This window comes from Heterodontus francisci, chromosome 37, assembly GCF_036365525.1.
Source record: "Heterodontus francisci isolate sHetFra1 chromosome 37, sHetFra1.hap1, whole genome shotgun sequence".
NCBI lineage: Eukaryota > Metazoa > Chordata > Chondrichthyes > Heterodontiformes > Heterodontidae > Heterodontus > Heterodontus francisci.
Window position 1 is genome coordinate 8638806 of NC_090407.1, and position 23880 is coordinate 8662685.

Genomic DNA, 23880 nt, shown 5'->3' on the forward strand with positions numbered 1-23880 from the left:
TCTTGAACCGCTGCAGTCTATGTGGGGTAGGTACACCCACAGTGCTGTTAGGAAGGGAGTTCAAGGATTTTGAAGCAGTGACAGTGAAGGAACTGCAATATAGTTCCAAGTCAGGATGGTGTGTGACTTGGAGGGGAACTTGCAGGTGGTGGTGTTCCCTTGTATTTGCTGCTCTTGTCCTTCTAGTTGGTAGAGGTCGCGGGTTTGGAAGGTGCTGTCTAAGGAGCCTTGGTGCATTTCTGCAGTGCATCTTGTCGATGGTACACACTGCTGCCACTGTGCGTCGGTGGTGGAGGGAGTGAATGTTTGTAGATGGGGTGCCAATCAAGCGGGCTGCTTTGTCCTGGATGGTGTCGAGCTTCTTGAATGTTGTTGGAGCTGCACCCATCCAGGCAAGTGGAGAGTATTCCATCACACTCCTGACTTGTGCCTTGTAGATGGTGGACAAGCTTTAGGGAGTCAGGAGGTGAGTTACTCGCCTCAGGATTCCTAGCCTCTGACCTGCTGTTGTAGCCACAGTATTTATATGGCTACTCCAGTTCAGTTTCTGGTCAATGGTAGCCCTTAGGATGTTGATAGTGGGGGATTCAGCGATGGTAATGCCGTTGAATGTCAAGGGGAGATGGTTAGATTCTCTCTTGTTGGAAATGGTCATTGCCTGGCACTTCTGTGGCGTGAATGTTACTTGCCACTTATCAGCCCAAGCCTGGATATTGTCCAGGTCTTGCTGCATTTCTACACGGATTGCTTCAGTATCTGAGGAGTCACGAATGGTGCTGAACATTGTGCAATCATCAGCGAACATCCCCACTTCTGACCTTATGATTGAAGGAAGGTCATTGATGAAGCAGCTGAAGATGGTTGGGCCTAGGACACTACTCTGAGGGACTCCTGCAGTGATGTCCTGGAGCTCAGATGATTGACCTCTAATAACCACAACCATCTTCCTTTGCGCTAGGTATTACTCCAGCCAGCGGAGGGTTTTCCCCCTGATTCCCATTGACCTCAGTTTTGCTAGGGCTCCTTGATGCCATACTCGGTCAAATGCTGCCTTGATGTCAAGGGCAGTTACTCTCACCTCACCTCTTGAGTTCAGCTCTTTTGTCCATGTTTGAACTAAGGCTGTAATGAGGTCAGGAGCTGAGTGGCCCTGGCGGAACCCATACTGAGTGTCACTGAGCAGGTTATTGCTATGCAAGTGCCGCTTGATGGCACTGTTGATGACACCTTCCATCACTTTACTGATGATTGAGAATAGGCTGATGGACTGGTTTGGACTTGTCCTGCTTTTTGTGTACAGGACATACCTGGGCAATTTTCCACATTGCAGGGTAGATGCCAGTGTTGTAGCTGTACTGGAACAGCTTGGCTAGGGGCGCGGCAAGTTCTGCAGCACAGGTCTTCAGTACTATTGCCGGAATATTGTCAGGGCCCATAGCTTTTGCAGTATCCAGTGCCTTCACTCATTTCTTGATATCACGCGGAGTGAATCGAATTGGCTGAAGTCTGGCATCTTTGATGCTGGGGACTTCAGGAGGAGGCCGAGATGGATCATCAACTCGGCACTTCTGGCTGAAGATTGTTGCAAATGCTTCAGCCTTATCTTTCGCACTGATGTGCTGGGCTCCCCCATAATTGAGGATGGGGATATTTGTGGAGCCACATCCTCCAGTTAGTTGTTTAATCGTCCACCACCATTCATGGCTGGATATGGCAAGACTGCAGAGCTTAGATCTGATCCTTTGGTTATGGGATCGCTTAGCTCTGTCTATCGCATGCTGCTTATGCAGTTTGGCATGCAAGTAGTCCTGGGTTGTAGCTTCACCAGGTTGACCCCTCATTTTGAGGTATGCATGGTGCTGCTCCTGGCATGCCCTCCTGCACTCTTCATTAAACCAGGCTTGTTCTCCTGACTTGATGGTAATGGTAGAGTGGGGGATATGCCAGGCCATGAGGTTACAGATTGTGGTTGAGTACAATTCTGCTGCTGATGACCCACAGCGCCTCATGGATGCCCAGTTTTGCATTGCTAGATCTGTTTGAAATCTATCCCATTTAGCACGGTGATAATGCCATGCAACACGATGGACGGTATCCTCAATGTGAAGGCGGGACTTCGTCTCCACAAGGACTGTGCGGTGGTCACTCCTACCACTACTGTCATGGACAGAAGCATCTGCGGCAGGCAGATTGGTGAGGATGAGGTCAAGTATGTTCTTCCCTCGTGTTGGTTCCCCCACCACCTGTCGCAGACCCAGTCTAGCAGCTATGTCTTTTAGGACTCGGCCAGCTCGGTCAGTAGTGGTGCTACCAATCCACTCTTGGTGATGGACATTGAAGTCTCCCATCCAGAGTACATTTTGTGCGCTCGCCACCCTCAGTGCTTCCTCCAAGTGGTGTTCAACTTGGAGGAGTACTGAGTCATCAGCTGGGGGAGGGCGGTCGGTGGTAAGCAGTAGGTGGTTACCTTGCCCATGTTTGGCCTGATGCCATGAGACTTCATGGGGTCCGGAGTCGATGTTGAGGACTCCCAGGGCAACTCCCTCCCTACTGTATACCACTGTGCCACCACCTCTGCTGGGTCTGTCCTGCTGGTGGGACAGGACATACCCGGGGATGGTGATGGCAGTGTCTGGGACATTGTCTGTCAGGTATGATTTCGTGAATATGACTATGTCAGGCTGTTGCTTGACTAGTCTGGGACAGCTCTCCCAACTTTGGCACAAGCCCCCAGATGTTAGTAAGGAGGACTTTGCAGGGTCGACAGGGCTGGGTTTGCCGCTGTCGTTTTTGGTGCCTAGGTCAATGCCGGGTGGTCCGTCCGGTTTCATTCCTTTTTATTGACTTTGTAGCGGTTAGGTACAACTGAGTGGCTTGCTAGGCCATTTTAGAGGGCGTGTAAGAGTTAACCACATTGCTGTGGGTCTGGAGTCACATGTAGGCCAGTCCAGATAAGGCCAGCAGATTTCCTTTCCTAAAGGGCATTAGTGAACCAGATGGGTTTTTACAACAATTGACAGTGGTTTCATGGCCATCATTAGACTAGCTTTTAATTCCAGATTTATTAATTAAATTCAAATTCCACCTTCTGCTGTGGTGGGATTCGAACCCATGTCCCCAGAGAAATACCCTGGGTCTCTGGGTTACTAATCCAGTAATAATACCACTACGCCACCGCCTATCCTCCAGCTCCATAATCCTACTGATTACCTGTGCTTCTCTAATTCTGGCCTCTTTTGCATCCCTAATTTTAACTGCTCTACCATTGGTGGCCACGCCTTAGGTTGCCTCGGCCCAAGCTCTGGAATACCCTTCTACACCTCTCTGCCTCTCTTTCCTCCTTTTAAGACACTCCTTTAAACCTACCTCTTTGACCAAGCTTTTGGTCATTTGACCTGATATTTCCTTTTGTGACTCAGTGTTTTGTTTTATAATGCTCCTGTGCAGCACATTGGGATATTTCATTACATTAAAGGCGCTATATAAATATAAGTAGTTGTTGTATGCTACTTCATTCACTGTAAAGACACATTAAACAATTGATGCAGATAAAACATGCACCCCTTATGATTTTATCTAGTGAGTCGCTGAGCTATATAAACCAGGAAGGGTAGTCAACCGACCAATCACATGAAACCATACATCCATAACCAGCTGTCAACTACCAAAACCAACCATCCAGCACCAGTAGCCAGCTGCCAAAGGCCATTTCTCCACGACCACAGCCAGCAAGCAATTGTCAGTAATTAATGAGCCCACCCATCCACAATCAGCAGTTTGCCAAACCTTGAGCAGTCCATAGCTATCTGTCAGGGTAGAGCTGGAAGCCTTGATGAAAGTGCAAAGGTGAGGAGATGGAGGCCTGGGGAAGAATTTGGGTCCTTGATCTTTGGGAAAATTGGAAAACAATGCAAAAAAAATTAACTGCTGTATTCATGACTGCTTACTTGGGATGGAAAAAAAACAGCCTTGTTCATTCGTGGGTCATCGGGAAGTACAGAGACAACTGTAGCAACTAAATTATAATATTTATACAGCATAAGACTTAATGACCAACCTGCATGACTATCATTCTGAAAAATTCTCAGAACATCCTTCTCGAACTCAAATGTGACTTCAAAATTGGTCATCCAAGTAATTGAATCTCATGAACGATTTGTAAAATTTCTGTTGTTGGTTTTATAGTGTCCGCTTGGCTTAACGGTAGCATTCTCATCTCAAAATCAGAAGGTTGTGGCTTCAAGTCCCATTTCAGGGCTTGCGTGCATGATCTACGCTGACATTCATTGCAGCGTCAAAGAAATGCTGCATTATTAGAGATTCTGTGTTTTGGATGCATCATTGAACTAATGCCCTCTTTGCCTGTTCAGGTAGTTATAAAAGATCCTGTGGAATTCTCCTAGTGTCGCGACCAGCACAAACAGAATAAATTAACTGGTCATTTATCTCATTTATTGTTTGTAGGATTTTGCTGTGTGCAAATTGACTGTGAAATGCTGTTGGACATCCTAAGGATGTGAGGATATAGAAGGCACTATATAAATATAAGTTTGTTCCTTGTCTGTCTCTGGGAGGAGGTCCAACATAGCTGGGAGCAAAAAGATATTATGTGTTCATTTTTTGTAAAATATATTTATACGGCCGTCCATGTCTCCGTTATAAAGACGTCTGCAAACGCGACATGAAATCGTGTGACATTGATCACAAGTCGTGGGAGTCAGTTGCCAGCATTCGCCAGAGCTGGCGGGCAGCCATAAAGACAGGGCTAAATTGTGGCGAGTCGAAGAGACTTAGTAGTTGGCAGGAAAAAAGACAGAGGCGCAAGGGGAGAGCCAACTGTGCAACAGCCCCAACAAACAAATTTCTCTGCAGCACCTGTGGAAGAGCCTGTCACTCCAGAATTGGCCTTTATAGCCACTCCAGGCGCTGCTTCACAAACCACTGACCACCTCCAGGCGCGTATCCATTGTCTCTCGAGATAAGGAGGCCCAAAAGAAATATTTATACATGCATTTGAAAGATGGTAGTTGAGTATCATTCTATTCCTCTTAAAAATAATGAGTTTATTAAGTGTAGTCTAAAAGCTACTGGTCAACTTAGATTTTGTCGTTCACGTTTCACCTTTTGGTAGTATTGTTCATAGGTTTTTATGCTTTGTTTCAATAACCAAGTGATATAAAGGCAAGCTGCAACTATATAGGCTCCAATAGCAGTTATTGCATGTGTTGTAGGAGTAGCACGGTAATTAATCGATTATTGATGCACTGTGATGATGCAATTACTAGAGATAAGTTAATTCAACTAAAACCTGACACATTTGTGGAAGAGAGCCTGTGCAAAAGTGATGTATGTAAGGATACAAACTTACACTTCCTACAGAAAGCTTTGAGCTAGAAAATTAGCTATATTATACAACAAATGTTATAATTAGCTGTAGATTAGTGTTATGCTGTGAATGGGTACAAATTAAATTACAGGAAGTTGGCCAAAGATGCAGCAATAGGTCATTAGCTCCACTAGGAAAACATGGGTGAAATACCCAGCTCAGTTTTACTTTCAAACTTTATCTTTAATGAGTGGCCTCCAGCATTTGTTCGACACAGAACTTGGGGAGGAAGATGATAGGTTATATATACTCTAGCAAGTTTGATCCCAAAAGCTATTTTGATTATGGTCATATTGAAGTTTGCTGTCTAGACCATCTTGACCTAGAAATTTGTAATTTAGTTTAGAGGGAATTCACTTACATTTGACAGTAGAATCACGCGAACTTCCTCAGTGCTATTATACTTTTGTTTAGTGCAGTTTCTGTGATTGGAGATCCACAATTCCCCTGATAAATGTTGAGAACTGAAGTAATCCAGAAGAGTTTCAGCAAAATATAATCTCGTTTTTTTTGTTTCCCTAGAAGCATTGGTATTTTAATCCTTTCATTGTTGAAGGACTTTACTACTTTTGAAGTGGAAATTCTTGCAATTATTCTGGAAATAGTTTTGTGAAGCACAATTTTGAGGAATCTACAATCTGTAAATCTTGTCCTCTTAATTCATATACTTAGAACATTTTAAAAATCATTTTGTTGTCTCTTAGCTCTTGCCTTTAAGACTGAAATTGTTCTGTATTCTCCAGAGGGTACATATATAGATCCTAATCTGCAAAATGACATGGACATGCTGCTTTTAATTGTACCTTGGGCTGACAGTCACTCTCATGGCTGCTTTCACAGATATTCATGCTCGTGCAAACACACACATACACACATACAAACATAGACACAGCCACACACATATACCCCTGGCCTCTGCTAAGTGTCTCCATGGAACACAACCTGAAATAAGAACAATGGATTGTTGGATTGAGCCTGTAAGCAACAGGTTTGTGGTACAGCATGCACTGTTCTGATGAGATGTGCTGTGTCATCTTCCAAATTAATCTTTTATTTGCTATTATATTTGAAGAGATGAGTAGAGAGAAACCTGTGAAATTAATTTAGTTTAACTTCAATTTTTTTTTTAAAGTCTTGAGCTGCAAAAATCTGGGAGCAGGATGGAGATCTATTCGAACATGTTATCGGGAGAAAAGGAGAAAGACCAAGCAGTCCAAAGCCTAGTAATAAACATTACTGTAAAAGTTCAAAATGCTGATACCTTTTCAAAATGACACTACCTTAAATTTAATCTGCAACTCTCAGAGCAGTATGCACTGCCTTAAAGGGTGGTGGAAGCAGTTTCAACAGCGGCATTCAAATGGGAATTGGATATATACTTGAAAAGGAAAAATTTACAAGGTTATGTAGAAAGACCAGGGAGAGGTAGATGAAATGGATTGCAAAGAGCTGGCAGAGGTACGATGGGCCCAGTGGCGCCTCCTGTGCTCCAAGTGTCTATAATTAATTTTGTTCATTTAACCCGAATGTAACATACCCAACAATACATACACTTTGATCATTTTGCTTTTATGCAAATAATTATAATGAAAAAAATTAAATAAAATTGACTTGGGATATCTTTGTTTTATGTAGTTTTCCATACTGCCCTTTCAAAGAAAAAGGATTGCCATTGAAACACTGTGTTTTGCAGTCAGAAATAATGCGTGTCACTATTTTTGGGAAAAATGCAATTACTAGTTTTAAAATATGAAGTGGTTGCTCACTGCTGAGCACGACATTTTTATTCCAGAGTATAACTGTCTCAAATTTGTTTACAGTTTATAATCGTGTGTATTTTAACGGCAATTTAGACGTATCTTTAACTGACCAACTTGAATCTGAAGTAGTCTAGGTTTGATGCTTGTCACAGTACCCCCCTCGATAGGGCCCTTTTCTTTCAGCATGCTCCGCGAAAGCTCCCTGGAGCTGGGAGCTGGTTCAGCATGCTTATTTAGAGAATATAAAGGGAGAGATTGATTGCTCTGTATGTGAGGGAGGCAGGGTCATGGCACATGCTCAGTGCTGACATTTTGAAGGGAAGTTTTTACGCTCTGCGTGGTGGCTGAGGTCATAGCACAAGCTCAGTGAAAGCTTTCTGAGGTCTCTCAGAGACTGCGTGTGCCACCATTTTGAGTGCTGAGAGTAGGAAAAAGGGAGAGTTTTGCTTTCAGTGCAGACTATAGCCAGACTTGGGGATATAATTAAACCTAAAGGACTTGTTTTGACCATGGATGATCTCTTCAGCCCTCGGAGGTAGGGTTATTTTTTCTGGCCTATCCTAAAAGGCTGCATTTTGTAGATTCCTAGCCTTGTCAAATATTTATTATGAAATCTTCATTATTAATGCTGCAAGGCTTTTTGCTGCTGTTTTTCAACATTTGATCAGCATTAAACAGAAAATGGTGACTCTTTCCTGAACAGCTAGCTGTCTTTCTCTCTTTCTCTCATTTTGGAAAGTAAAGGATTGCCAGCAATTCCTTTTGGTTTTGGTGGGGTAGAGAAAATAAATGAAATCATAGCAATAAAGATTATATAATTTTTCTGGCAATTTGTAATTTTTTTCAGACCCATTTAAAGCAGAGTTTGTAGCAGTGTTTGTTTAATTTGCATCTGATTGATTTTCTTCAAGCACAGGAAATGCACCTTTTTTAGGACATATGTGGGTGTGAGAACTATTTGGGCCTGTCAGTTGTTTGGTTAGGAAAATGGTAGTAGGAAGGATTTGGTGTGGACAGCTATTGGTGGCTTTCAGTGATGGGTGGGACCTCACATGATAGTTCTTCTGGATACTTGAACTTCAGTCTTTTTGACTTCAAAGTTCATTTGCAAAAGGAAAATTTAAAAAATACTTAATATTAGAAATAAATGCCGTGTGTTTCTGTACATTTTTATGAAAAAGATCTATAACTGCAAAACTGATAGTTATCTTCGCTTTTGATTTAATACATAGATCATTCACTATTTGTAAATGGATATTGTCACTTAATGCAATCTCCATTGTTAACTACTTGGATCCACCTTAGATCCGATTCCGATCAGCACATTGTTAGCAAAGTTCATATGAGGCATGTTGAAAGCAAGCTCAGTGATGACAAAAGTGGTACATTGTTGAAGCAAATCTATAGAGGTATTGTGAACATTTTGTAAACTTGGTGCTCATATGTTTGGATGTCATGGCATCACCTCCCATCATGCACCTGTGTTGCTGGAAATCATCAGTAATAGTAAAACTCTGATCACTTTTCTAGTGCCTTTGGCAGATGGAACACTAGAATATCAAAACAATCCAGAAGCAGTCTGAATAAAAGTTGCTCAGAATGTTTGACACAATCTGTACTTAAATGCAATTATTATACTGAAGGATTTATAAACAATGGCTTTCAACTCAGAAGCCTCTGAAAGTTGCAGTGTTCTGTTAAATTGGTGCTGCAAGGAATTGGCATTGAAAAAAATATAGAATATTTTTCATTTGAAATAATAGGTACTTGTCTGAAAAGACCACTGTACATTTGTCAATTTAAAATATTTATAGGACGAGGTGATAAAATATCTTAATGTGACACTCACAAAACATTTTATAAATTGATATATTTGAAGTCATCTAATGGTAAATAATTAAAATATTTATGACCGTACCTACATCAGCAAAGCTTTCAATTTTGCATAAATGTCAGCAAAAGGTTTTCTTGATTTTCACTGAGGACAGCCTTTGAAGGCAAATGGTTAAGGTTTGGTGCCTTTCTTGTTTTTGTATCAAATTTTTTTTTTCTAAAATACTGCTACAATAAGTTTATCAATTTTTGGGCAATGCAAAAATGGATTTTTCTTCCTACTTTGTTCTCATGCTGCTTTGATTGGAGTTAGCTGCTAAAGATTCTGTGGAATTGGCCAGGATTTATTCAGCAACCATTAATCGTCTTTTCCCCCACTGCACCCTGACAATTCAGCTGAGATTGGGAACTCACTATTGGGCTGATTCCATCAGGAGACCAGGTCGCTGTGTAGGAACACTGTGTTGACACACTGGCCCATTGTACCATCTAACCATAAATCTTTAAACATGCTGTTGCTATACATGAAACACTATTTATTCAGATAAAATAGTTGCCATGAGTCCACAACAAAATTGGAATTGTTTCATTATTTGACTTTGATCACTTTTTCACATTTAAAATCAAAGTAAAATTATAGTGTGATAGGTGATCATTTATGGCATATGTAGAACTTTTTATTTTACAGTTTTCTTATCGTATGAACATAGGAAGGAACTTAGGGACAGGAGTAGGCCATTCAGCCCCTTGAGTCTGTTTTAGATAATGGTTGATCTGTATCTTAGCTCCACGTACCCACCTTGGTTTCATATCCATTAATATTCTTATCTGTCCATCTCAATTTTGAAATTTTCAATTGACTTAGCCTGAATAGCTTTTTGCAGAAGAGAGTTCCAGATTTTTGCTACCTTTTGTGCAATAATAATGGTGATTATATCAACTAACATTATACCAGTAAAATAGAAACATTATTTAATTGAATTACTAGCTTAAGCATACTAAAATTAGTCTCGTAAAGTAGTGTAATGGTAACTTGAATACTGTCAAATGAAGCTCGACAATTTAATTTCAGTTAATGCAAGGGTCATAAGTTTTTCCTTTTCATAATGTTACAATTTGTATTATGCATCATAAGAACAAGTTCAAGACTTGTTTGTGTAGCAAGCTGCCCCAGAGCTAAGGATATTCAAAGAAAACTTCTAACTTGCCTCCCACTATTAATTTCAAATAAAATATAGTGCACTTGGTTTTGTCTTGGTGAATACTCATTTCAAAATGCTTAGTTAATTTGCCAGTACTTGATGTTGACCAACACATTCTTGTTAATGGCAGTCAATTTGTTTAAAAAGGACTTGAGTTGTGCTGAGCCATGCAAGGAAGATTCCAGGCTCAATCTTTAGTCTGCGTTAACATTGCCAATCTTAGTCAAGGTTGCTGGGGGGGTACCACAATTGTCTCGGCATCTCTTGGCTTGAGAGGTGGGAGAAGTTGACTGGTGTTCTCAGTTCTGGTCATTAACCCGTGACCGCCACAGGAAGCACACCTGCATGGACGTTACTTGAGGTGATGGACTGTTAAGGCTCACAACCTACCAATGCTTATTGCAGGCTAAGAAGTGAAGAATGGCCACTTAAGCTGCTTATCCTGTGCAGAAAAAGACTTGCATTGATATAGTAGCTTATCATATCTTTCAAATGTCTCAAAGTAATACAACAAAATACATTGAGATACAATGGCTATTGTTATGTATGCAGAAGAGACGGCCATGTTTTGCACAGCGAGATGAATCACTATTGCTTGAGGGAGGAACTTGAGGTCAGACTTTAAGAGATCTCTCTGCTCAACTTTAAAATGTGCAAATGGGATCTTTAATGTTCACCTCTGGTACTAGCACACAGGACCTCGGGTTAATGTCTCATGAAAGATGACATCTCTGATGGAACAGCACTCATGCAGTACCTAACTGGCGTTCAATTTAGATTATATGCTCAAGTTCAGCAGTGGGTCTTGAACCCTTAACTTTCTGACTTGGAAGTAAAGTGTTGTGCGCTTTATCTGTATGTGTTGTTCGCTAAAACATTTTACACAAAAGCATCTGTCTCAAATGTCTAATAATGTAAATTATCAAGAAGCATTTGCACTGAACAGAATTGTAATGTTGAAAAATGCCAAACAGTTACAGATTTTGATCCATTTGACAGTTTATCAATTAGTTACCAACAAATATTAGATGAGGTACAGGCGCTACATTGACACCTTAATTATACTGAGACTCTGCTGATTTGGACTTTAGTTATGCTTGATGCTCCCAATGAAGCAATAAAAAAAAACACATGTTGCATATTTATTTGCACAAGTATGGGCATTTTAAAGTGGGTGGTTGAATCTTACATATATCTTGTATAACAAATACTACTGTAATTTTTTTCAAAAAATTCTCATTCAATGTCTGCACATTCATAGTCATGCTTTAACTTTCATATGTAGCAGGTGGTTTATTAGAGGGGGGCAATTTGACATGAAGATGACCACAAAGTAGTACTGGCATGGATACAAATCAGTGCCAACTTCAAATCAATCCATGTTTGCAATGTGCTACATTGTGTTGCACATCACAGATTGGATCATGAATGGTTTCTGAGCTACTCAAACCTTCATTTGCTCGTATAACCAGGTGCTGGAGCAGGAAAGTTTCTTGGTTAACTTCCTTAGATTCTCCCCCGCCATGACTCCAGTTGTATGATTTTTTAGACAAAAAAAGTTTGTCTTTCCCTCTTGCAAAATTTATCAAACTTTAATTCAGTCAGTTTAGCACCACTCCTCCCAAAGTTGAGATTAAGCTTTGTGCATTGAATTGGTGCTTCATCAATCGAATTAGAATCAGTGCTTCCAGGTCCTACTGAAGTTTGATCCAGTAATGGATATGGTATAGCTGCTGCTATTCCTGCAGTTGGTAATAGTTTTTCAGATTCTGTCTAATCAGCTGCTTCTGTAATTTGGGCACTTCTGATTAATTCATGACCTCATAGTGAAGGCGGCCTTAGGCAGCAATAATCATAATATGATTGAATTTTACTTTCAGTTTGAGGGAGAGAAGAGTGGGACTAAGACTAGTATTTTAAACTTAAATAAGGGCAATTATGAGGGCATGAAAGCAGAGCTAGCAAAAGTGAACTGGCAAGGTAGTTTAAGGGATAGGTCACGAGAGATGCAGTGGCAGACATTTAAGGGAATATTTCAGAATACACAGAATAGATACATTCCAATGAGAGAGAAAAATTCCACGGGGAGGACCCACCATCTGTGGTTAACTAAAAAAGTTAAAGATAGTATCAAAGTTACAGAAAGAGCATATAATTGCACAAAGATGGGTGGCAGGTCAGAAGATTGGACAGAATATAAAAATCAGCAAAGAACAACTAAAAGATTAATAAGGAGGGAAAAATTACAGTACTAGAGAAAGCTGGCTAGAAATTAAAAAAAGATAGTAAGAGTTTCTATAGATATTTTAAAAAGAAGAGTTAACACCGTGAGCGTTGGTCCAACAGAAAGTGATCTGAGGAAATAATGAAGGAAAATAAGGAGATGGCAGATGAATTGAACAGGTATTTTGCATCGGTCTTCACCTTAGAGGATACAGATAACATCTCAGAAATAGCTGTAAATCAGGAAATGGGAGGGAGGAACTCAAGAAAATTGCAATCACCAGGGAAGTGGTACTGAGCAAATTGTTGGAGCTGCGGGCTGACAAGTCCCCGGGTTGTGATGGACTTCATCCTGGGGCCTTAAAAGAAGTGGCTAGTGAGATCGTTGATGCGTTGGGTTTCATTTTCCAAAATTCCCTAGATTCAGGGAAGGTTCCATTAGGTTGGAAAATAGCCAATGTAACTCCTTTATTCAAAAAGGGAGGGAGACAGAAAGCAGGAAACTACAGGCCAGTTAGCTTAACATCTGTAATAGGGAAAATGTTAAAAGCTATTATTAAAGACATTATAGCAGGGCAGTTCAAAAAATTCAAGGTAATCAGGCAGAGTCAACATGATTTTGTGAAAGGGAAATCATGTTTAACCAATTTATTGGAGTTCTTTGAAGAAGTAACGTGCTTTGGATAAAGGGGAACTAGTGGATGTACTGTACTTAGATTTCCGGAAGGCATCTGATAAGGTGCCACATCAAAGATTATTGCGGTAAGTAAAAGATCATGGTGTAGGGGGTAACATTACTGGCATGGATAGAAGATTGGCTAGCTAACAGGAAACAGAGAGTAGGCATAAATGGGTCATTTTCTGGTTGGCAAGATGTAACGAGTGGTGTGCCACAGGGATCAGTGCTGGGGCCTCAACGTTTTACAGTTTATTATAAATGACTTAGATGAAGGGTCCGAAGGTATGGTTGTTAAATTTGCTGATGGCACAAAGATAGGTAGGAAAGTAAGTTGTGGAAAGGACATAAGGAGGCCACAAAGGGATATAGATAGGTTAAGTGAGTGGGCAAAGATCTGGCAAATGGAGTATAATGTGGGCAATGTGAAATTGACCATTTTGGCAGGAAGAATAAAAAAAGAAGCATATTATCAAAATGGTGAGAGATTGCAGAGCTCTAAGATGCAGAGCGATCTGGGTGTCCCCAAAAGGTTAGTATGCAGGTACAGCAAGTAATTAGAAAAGCTAATAGAATGTTATCCTTTATTGCGAGGGAAATTGAGTATAAAAGTATGGAGGTTATGCTTCAGTTATACAGGGCATTGATGAGACCACATCGGGAGTACTGTGTACAGTATTGGTCTCCTTATTTAAGGAAGGATGTAAATTCATTGGAAGCAGTTCAGAGAAGGTTTGCTAGACTAATACCTGGAATGGGCGGGTTGTCTTATGAGGAGAGGTTGGACAGACTAGGCTTGTATCGACTGGAGTTTAGAAAAGAAGAGGTGACTTGATTGAAAAATATAAGATTCTGAAGGGTCTTGACAGGGTGGATGTGGAAAGGATGTTTCCTCTTGTGGGAGAATCTAGAGCTAGGGGTTACTGTTTAAAAATAAGGAGTTGCCCTGTTAAGACAGAGATGAGGAGAAATTCTTTCTCTCAGAGGGTCGTGAGTCTTTTGAACTCTCTTCCTCAAAAGGCAGTGGAAGCAAAGTCTTTGAATATTTTTAAGGCAGAGGTAGATAGATTGTTGATAAGCAAGGGGGTGAAAGGTATTGGGGGTAGGCAGGAATGTGGAATTGAGGTTACAATCAGAGCAGCCATGATCTTGTTGAATGGCAGATCAGGCTCAAGGGGCCAAGTGGCCTACTCCTCTTAATTTGTATGTTCTGGAAACCAGCACTGGCAAATGGGTTGTGGCTTAAACTCATGAGACAGGTTTTATCCCCCAATCTCAGTTGAAGATGCTGATTTTAATGGTTATGGTTTCGTGCATACTGGTAGTGTTCTCATACCTTCCACAAGTAGCTGGATGGGTCTGGCTAATGTTGCCATATGATTTGACCATGAATATATCAGAGCCAATCTGGACTTCCTTGTACCCAACTTGCAAGCAAGCTTTTTCTAGCAGGGTCGCTCGAAAGCAGTTAGGAGCAGGGATCTAGTTGACTTTTCTCTTCACTCCACCTCATGAGTCCATGAGCGTTGAGGTCAATTGTTGAATCCTAATTGTTGCCCCATAGAAGAGCTGCTAAAAGCACAGACTGTGGTTTGAAGCTGAGGTCTTTTACTGCAGTAGAACATCAGTCATCGAGAGCTGGATTCACTTAGAGGGTGTTCAGACATGTACTGGCAGGTATGAGACTCAGGAAGGAAGTAATTCCCTGAAGAAGAGCTGGGCGGAGACTTGGCAGATGCTAATCTGTTTTCTGTCTGCTAAGATGGGTGGAACTTTACTGCCTGTCAGTCCTAATGAGGGTGAATGGTGCAACTAAATTGTCTCAACAAATAAGAATGGAGCAGTAGAAAGCATGTACTGTACATGAAGTGTAGATGGCATGAGTTACACAATCTGGCAACTTAAATGATAGCCTGTTGTTTTGGGCAAGCACTATTATTGTGCAAGGCCATTGTATAGCTAAATAACTGGGGGATGCTTTCATCTTGAATTTTGGCTGATGTTTTGGAATATACAATGTTTTATTCTGTCTGTTTAAATGGCCATAGAATTGTGATTGAATACATCAAACGTTGATTTTTAGCGTACGGAATTCCAGAATTAACTAGTTTTTATTTTTGCTAGTGTTTGGGGGGGGGCGGAGAGGGGGCCATTCTGTCCATTTTTACTCTGATATGATGTGGTACTTATGGTAATAGTGCAGTGGATCTGGGTTATTTTTCTTGAATCTAACTTGTAAAATGCTGTTGGTTGTAAAGAGCAGATCACAGGTGGCGCAGTGGTTAGCACTGCAGCCTCACAGCTCCAGGGACCCGGGTTCAATTCTGGGTACTGCCTGTGTGGAGTTTGCAAGTTCTCCCTGTCACCGCGTGGGTTTTCGCCGGGTGCTCCGGTTTCCTCCCACCGCCAAAGACTTGCAGGTGATAGGTAAATTGGCCATTGTAAATTGCCCCTAGTGTAGGTAGGTGGTAGGGAATATGGGATTACTGTAGGGTGAGTATAAATGGGTGGTTCTTGGTCGGCACAGACTCGGTGGGCCGAAGGGCCTGTTTCAGTGCTGTATCTCTAAATAAAAAATAAATAAATAAATTGCTTCTTCAGTAATGAAATTGTAGATCAGAACTTTATGTTGCAAGGTTAGCTGATGCAGCAAAATACACTTGTGTGCTTATTTATTGTTTTGATTAAGAACCGCACTGTACTGCATAAACCTACATATTTCCGTGCTGTTACTACATGTGAAGCTTTCAATTACAGCATTTTTCATAAAGCTTAAAACAAACCCATGTTGAAGTGACAGTCTAACTTGTAAAAGCATCATAAGATAAATGTGTCCCTTAGTAAATATTTTATTAAAACCATTTAGGTTTTTACCTGTTTAGGTAATCAAACAAATACATGGCTGTGCTTTCTTGGTTACTCAGAGGAGCCTTACCATTCTAACCCCTTTTCAGAAAAACGAAGTGTTGGAAATAATTATGATTTAGATCCTCTTGTTTTCTTCTGACTGTTTTGGTTTGCTTTTTTAAATTACCCAGTAAGTTCTGATGACCTCATTGGAGAAGTGGCTTGGAGAAATTACTGAATCCATTCGAGTGAAGGAGCTTAATTAACAAATCCAGTTCAACAGACTTTTTCTCTGATGCACCTTGAGTTAATGACTGTACATTGATGTTCAGCCACCATCCACCATTAAGACTTACAAAGCAAGAAGGGCCTGGATTTTATTCTCAATCTGGCCTTTTGCACATCCCCCACTTCCTTCAGCTCACTATTGATGGCTGGGCCTTCAGCTGCCTAGGCCCTAAGCTCTGGAATTCATTCCTTAAACCGCTCCATCTCTCTACCTTTCCTCCTTTTAAGCTGCTCCTTAAAACCAACAGTGTTACGCATTGCAGCAACCTTTTGCAGTTTTCAATCATTACATTAACAAAAAAAAAGGTGTAATAGGTCAATTGTGTGTCGCCAGTGAGGGGTTATTTACGGTCAGGTGAGGGTACCATATAGTACCAGTTGAGGTGACCTTAGTCCTGATAGGTGATAACAAGTATGGTGTCATAGTTCCATCAGTAGCTTTCAAATTCAAGGGACATATTCAGGATGAGACAACCTTGCCTGATCTAACTGGGACCAGGTGTTCTTTCCTTTTCCTCTCACCTCCTACTCTGGAAACCTATGCCACTCTTGAGTCAGCAACTAGGCGACGTGACAGTGACCAGGGTAACTTTCACTCTGAATTTTTTGGGAAGGACTTGGCTCCAGGATGGCTCCTTGCCCCAGTGGAACCATCAGAATCCAAAAGTTACACTGCGGAGAATTGCTGGATTAAATCATCTGCCTGTGACTCCACTGCACGGGTCATTGGAGCATTGACTCACTGTGCCAGCTTCTGTTGTCCTTTTTACAGTTGTAACCGTATCTTTAGTAGATAGGAACATTTATAAATTATGAATGCGGAACCTTAAAATCAACCCAGAGTCCAAAGTATATAATTTTGTTATAGCTTGATTAATATTGCTGTTCATAATTGAAAATTGATCAACAATTGCTAGATTTTTGGACAAATGCTTTTTCAATGTTTTGTTGACTGGTTTCAAGGAGGTGTTGCAGGTTGTACAGCTGCTTCGTGATATAAATTGAGTTCCAGTCCAATTCTTAGAGTTTAAAAACTAAATCATGCTGCATGCTACTTTGTTAAAGTGTCATCAGGTAGCTACCAGCAGTATGAATGTGGTTCACACAGTACAATTGCAGAGGTTCCAGGAAAATGCTTGAATTGCCCCAATGCTATTTATGTACAGAGAGACTATTTTACATATTGTCTTCTTGGCTCCTTCAGAGCACTTTTGCCTCTGAGTTAAGTTGTGGATTCAAGTCCTTTTCCAGGGCCTAGGTCAGTACTTCAGTGCAGTACTGAGGGAGTGCTGCAAAGTCAGAAGTGCCATCTTTTAAATGAGATGTTAAACAGTGACCCCTTCTACTAGTTGAGGTGGATGTATGCAGATTGGCTGCTGCATTTGCCTACATCACGATGATGACTGCTCTTCAAAAGTAACTCATTGACTGTGAAATACTTTGACATGTTCTGAGGATGTGACAGATGCTGTATCAGTGCAAGTTCTTTTATACCAATAGAGAATAATAACACATTGTATAAGAGACTTCTATAGACCAAATGGCAGGTTATATAAGGGACCTACGTGAACCTCTACAAGCAGTAGGTGATTTGAAAATAATGCATCACACAGGAACTCTATGGAAACTGTATTTCACGATGATGCCCCTTATCAGTAATATAGTTAACTGTTTTCAATGTTAAAGAAATCAGAGGTCCATAGTATAACGATCTTTTTAGATGCAGTTGTGCTGCCACTTTTGTGTTGCTGTGATGTTATTTCTGTTTTGCAGTGATTCTGGAGTCAGCTGTCGAATGTTGCTGTGCAAAACCTCCTCAGGGAGCCCATCTCACACTGTTTGGGCTCATCACCGCACTGCGTATGACTCCAATGCGGTGTCCTTGACACTATATAAACAAAGCAGAGGCTGTTTTAATGCTACAACAGTGGGCATTCCTGATTGTGTTTTTAAATCATTCAACAATTTACTGGCAGCTAAGCAGAACACATGTATAAACCTGCATGCACAAACGTGTGCACTTGTGAGAGTACGCTTATGCCGACGAGAGGTCACTTGCCAGTATCGAACTGGTGTGTGAATCTGAATCAATAGCACTTGAAACGCCATAGCATACAAGGCTACGGGCCAAGTGCTGGAAAATGGGCTTAGAATCGTTAGGTGCTTGATGGCCGGCACAGACACGATGGGCCGAAGGGCCTGATTCTGTGCTGTATGACTCTAATTCCGTAACTACCACTTTTAGACTTCTATTACATCCGTATTTCATAAGAAATTTAACTTGCATATGTATGTATAATAAAGTTGGCTTCTTAGTAAGATACTGAATCTTTTAATTCATATGTAAGCATAACTTTAAGATACTTTTGCTTTTCTATTCCTTTGCTGCTGTTTTATGAAAAACTGAAATATTTTTAGTGTAATTTTGTTACACAAGTCTCTTCAGTTTCTGGCTATCCCAACTTTTCACAAAAGTAGAATTGGAGTCATCGTCATTTTGTTTGGTAATGCTCCTGTGAGGTGATCTGGGACATTTTACTATCAAAAGGTGCTATATAAATAGAAATTATTGTTGTTTGTGTTGGCAGATTGTTTGGCAGTGTGGAACTCCATATACCTTCAGCTGACCAGTACCTCCCAACTGAGTCACTGAATTATGATCAAGAGCAGGAAGCGTCCTGGGTGAAATCAATGAATTGAGCACAAGCTGGGGATCTTCCCCCTTTCTATCACCCCGAGCAGTACTAACAATGCACTGATATACCAAACTATGAAGGAGCTTCCCTTCATTTACTATAGGGTAAGCTTGCACCTGAGGATTCAGATCGCATGAACCATGAAGTGAAACTAGTGTTGGTTAATATCAGTGACATCAGATCCTTTCAGTGTGTTACTGTCATGAAAAGTACTATCCAACTTCTCTATATTGTGACTGTAACAACATTTTAAAAGAAAAAAACTCTGTCCTCCTTCAAACACACAGACATCCTTGTTTGTGCCATCTGACTCAAACTGCAACTCTGTTCTCCTGCATGAATCATGCTGCAATGATATTGAATTTTTATTTTTAGATTTTTTTTATTTCACAGCCTGTTACTGGAGTAAAATTGTGCTGTGGTTGTTGAGACATTTATTTCATACAGTCAGATTTTGTTTTTTTTAACATAATACCATTGATTGTGTTGCCGTATGTCATAAAATGCACTCAGTATCTGTGAAACTTTCATTTATTTTTTGCTTTCATTATTGACCCCTGTAAAGCTTCTGCAAAAATCAGTTTTTTGATGAGCTAGTAGATAGGATTGATGAGGATAATGCGGCTGATGTGGTGTACATGGACTTCCAAAAGGTGTTTGATAAGGTGCGACATAACAGGCTTGCCAGCAAGGTTGGGTGGCACAGTGGCGCAGTGGTTAGCAGCGCAGCCTCACAGCTCCAGCGACCCGGGTTCAGTTCTGGGTACTGCCTGTGTAGAATTTGCAAGTTCTCCCTGTGACTGCGCGGGTTTCTGCTGGGTGCTCCGGTTTCCTCCCACAGCCAAAGACTTGCAGGTTGATAGGTAAATTGGCCATTGTAAATTGCCCCTAGTATAGGTAGGTGGTAGGAGAATGGTGGGGATGTGGTCGGGAATATGGGATTAATGTAGGATTAGTATAAATGGGTGGTTGTTGGTCGGCACAGACTCGGTGGGCCAAAGGGCGTGTTTCAGTGCTGTATCTCTAAATAATAATAAAATAATTTTTAAAAAATAAAAAAGTTGAACCACATGGAATAAAAGGGACAGTGGCAGCATGGTTACAAAGTTGACTGAGTGACAGGAAACAGAGTAGTGGTGAACGGTTGTTTTCCAGACTAGAGGAATGTATATAGTGGGGTTCCCCAGGGGTTGGTACGAGGACCACTGCTTTTCTAGATCTATTGTAATGACCTAGACTTGGGTGTACAAGGCATAATTTCAAACTTTGCAGATGTCACAAAACTTGGAAGTATCGTGACTGTGAGGAGGTTAGTGATAGACTTCAAAAAGACATAGACTGGTGCAACGGGCGAACACTTGGCAGAGGAAACTTAACACAGAGAAGTACAAAGTGATCAATTTTAGTGGGAAGAAGGAGGACAGGCAATATAAAATAAAGGTTTCAGTTCTAAGGGGAGGGGGTGCAGGAACAGAGAGACCTAGGGGTATATGTGCACAAATAGTTGGAAGTGGGAGGGCAGGTTGAGAAAGTGGTTAAAAAGGCATGCAGGATCCTGGGATTTTTAAATAGTGGCATAGGGTACAAAAGCAAGGAAGTTATGATGAACCTTTGTAAAACATTGGTTTGGCCACAACTGGAGTATTGCATCCCATTCTCGGCACTGCACTTTAGGAAGGATGTGAAGGCTTTATAAAGGGTGCAGAAAAGATTTACGTGAGCAGTTTCAGGGATGAGGAACTTCAGTTATGTGGATAAATTGGAGAAGCCTGGGTATATATGTGCATAAATTATTGAAGGTGACATGACAGGCTGAGAGAGTGGTTAATAGAGCATACAGCATCCTAAACGTCATTACTAGGGGCAGAGTATAAAAGCAAGGAAGTTATCTTAAACTTGTATAGAACACTGGTTCGACCTCAACCGAAGTATTGCGTCCAGTTCTGGATGCCACACTTTAGGAAAGATGTGATGGCATTAGAGATAGTGCAGAAAATATTCACTTGAAGTGGTTCCAGGGGTGAGGAACTTCAGTTGAATGGATAGATTGGAGAAGTTGGGACTGTTTTTCTTGGAGAAGAGAAGGTTGAGAGGAGATTGGATAAGGGTTTTCAAAATCATGAGGGTTCTGGACGGAGTAGATAGGGAAAAAATGTTCCCATTCGTAGAAGCATCGAAAAGAAGAGGGCACTGATTTAAGGTCATTGGCAAAAAAAAGTAATGGCGACATGAGGAAAACCTTTTTCACGCAGCTGTGGTGGAGGCAGGTTTAATTGACGCATTCGAGGGGGAATTGGATTGTTATCTGAAAAGAATGTGCAGAGCAATGGGGAGAAGGTGGGGAAGTGGCACTGGGTAAATTGCTCTTTTGGAGAGCCAGCACAGACACAAAGGGTCAAATGGCCACCTCCTGTCCTGTAACAATTCTGTGATTCTGGGATTTTCCTCCTTAGAGAAGAGAAGGTTGAGAGGAGATTTGATAGAGGTGTTCAAAATCATGATGGCTCCGACAGAGTAGATAAAGAGAAAATGTTCCCATTGGCAGAAGGGCCGAGAACCAGAGGGCGCAGATTTAAGATGATTGCTAAAAGAAACAAGGTGGCATGAGGGAAAACATTTTTTTACACAGCAAGTGGTTACGATCTGGAACACACGACCTGAGAGGATAGTGAAGGCAGATTCAGTTGTGGTTTTCAAAATGGAATTGGATGAACCCCTGACGGGAAGAAAATTTGCAGGGCTCTGGGGAAAGAGCTGGGGTGTTGTAACTAGCTGAATTACCCTTGGGAACTTAGGAACAGGTGTAGGCTGTTCAGTCTGCTGTGCCATTCAATTAGATCATGGCTGATCATCTACCTCAATGCCACTTTCCCGTGGTATCTCCATATCCCTTGATGTCATTTGTCTCCAGAAATCTGTCTCTCTCTGTCTTGAACATGCTCAGTGATTGAGCTTCCAGAGTCCTCTGTGGGAAAGAATTCCAAAGATTTACCACCCTTTGAGTGAAGAAATTCCTCCTCATCTCAGTCTTAAATGGCCTACCCCTTATTCTGAGACTATGTCTCCTGATTCTAGACTCACCAGCTGGGGAAACATCCTATTTACATCCACTCTAAGAATTATGTAAGTTTCAATGAGATCACCTCTCATTCTTCGAAACTCGAGAGAATACAGGCCCAGTTTCCTCAATCTCTCCTCATAAGACAATCCTGTCATCCCAGGGTTTAGTCTGGTGAACCCCCATTGAACTCCCTCTATGGCAAGTATATCCTTCTTTAGATAAGGAGACCAAAACTGTACACAATACTCCATGTGCAGTCTCACCAAGCCTCTCTACAATTGTAGCAAGACATCTTTACTTCTTACTGAATGGACACTACAGGCTGAATGGCCGCCTTCTGTGCTGTAACCATTCTATAATTCTAGTGTCCTATTTCTTAGACTAAAAGTGGAGTCTCTTGATTACCTAAAATGTCATTTCCTGATGTCAAAAAAGATATTGAAAATATTTAATTTTTAATCAGGATGGCTTTGCATAGTCCATTTAAAATGACTATTCAAAGCTAAAATATAACCTCTGCACAGTCTGTTCCATGTTTACGATTCTTGCCTTTCTCGCTGTTTATTTAAAATTGCTCCAGGCGCTGCTTCACAAACCACTGACCACCTCCAGGCGCGTATCCATTGTCTCTCGAGATAAGGAGGCCCAAAAGAAAAAAAAAAAATTTAAAATTGCACACTTTTACATTCCATCTGATCCTTGCTAACTTGTACAGGAGCATCAAGTGTATAATCCAACCGAGAGTGAGGATGCACAAAGTGAAGATTTTTTAATATTTTATACTTTTATATTAGAACAATGAAGAGAAGTTCATGCCTAGTTGAGTATAATAACACCTATTTGTGAAACACTTATTCTTAGGTTTTGGGGGTGGAGAGAGAACAGTGGAGAGGCAGATTGTGCTGGTATTCCAAGATATTTGAGGAGTTAATTTCTCTAGGTCATGAATTTTAGTTCCATGGCTACCCAATACTTGAACTTGTCTGATGTAATTGGGCACATTTTTCAAGGGCTGGCTAGGCCACTTGACAGATAATTGGAAGCATTACAGAAAGGAGTAATGTCTTTTTTTTTGATGGACAATTGAGTACAGAAAGCTGATTGTTCAGCCTGCCCCACTTGAATCACCTAAATGGCCTACTAAAGCACTATTCTCACCTTTCCAGCATAAGAAGAATGTGAGGTGGAGAGTAAATCTTTAAGAATAATGAGGAGGAAGCATCATAAAAATGAGCAACACGCAGAACCCTCATTAACAATGCTATTGGGTAATTCTGGATTGTGCAGTGCAGGGTAACGAATAGCAAACAGTGCGCAGACAACTGACTATTCCTTCTTTAAGAGGCTATCTGTAGTGGGCGGTTTGCTTGTCCTTTATGCCTCTGAAAATGTAATGGAAGGGATTTAATTTTTTTTCATGCTCTGTCTCATACATACTGCTTCATTCGCTCTTTTTTCTCTCACCCTCTTTTTTCCTTCATTTATTTCTGACTGTTTTGTGTGTGTGTGTGTGTATTTTGAATATTGCAAACAGATTCCAGGATGGCTGATTATTTGAAAAAGAAATTCAATCCATTTTCATCCATCTTATGTGCCCAATTTGTGCTTTGGTACATCTTCAGCTTCACGCCCTACCTCCCTCCCAGGCCTGTTCAAAGTACTTATGCACCATTCGTTCCCTCTACTGAGGCTGTACCTGAGTACTCCTCTTCCTCTCTCCCACAGCTCCATCCAAGTACACTAACTCTTTGCTTCATTTTCTCCTTCAGACCAGCACTGCCCTTCTAAAAAAATTAACAGAAGAAACATGATCACTATCCGCAAGCCATTTGACCTGTTGGTCCTAAGGCTGTTTCAATCCTGTGTGCCGTCTGAAACATTATTGCCGACAGTTAGCAGTAGCACTTC

General features: G+C 41.0%; 1 protein-coding gene across 11 annotated transcripts in view; it reads left to right on the forward strand.

Moving 5' to 3' along the window:
- The window catches only part of rerea (arginine-glutamic acid dipeptide (RE) repeats a), a 563072-nt gene that overhangs the window by 306034 nt on the left and 233158 nt on the right, over positions 1-23880 (forward strand). The window contains exon 1 of one of the 11 annotated variants that reach the window (XM_068017028.1): positions 7506-7681. The exons of the other annotated variants lie outside the window; for them this stretch is intronic. Coding sequence (XP_067873129.1) covers positions 7656-7681 — 26 coding nt within the window. The 5' untranslated portion in view covers positions 7506-7655. Of the gene's footprint in view, positions 1-7505; positions 7682-23880 lie in introns of those variants that run through there. 11 annotated transcript variants of the gene reach the window in all.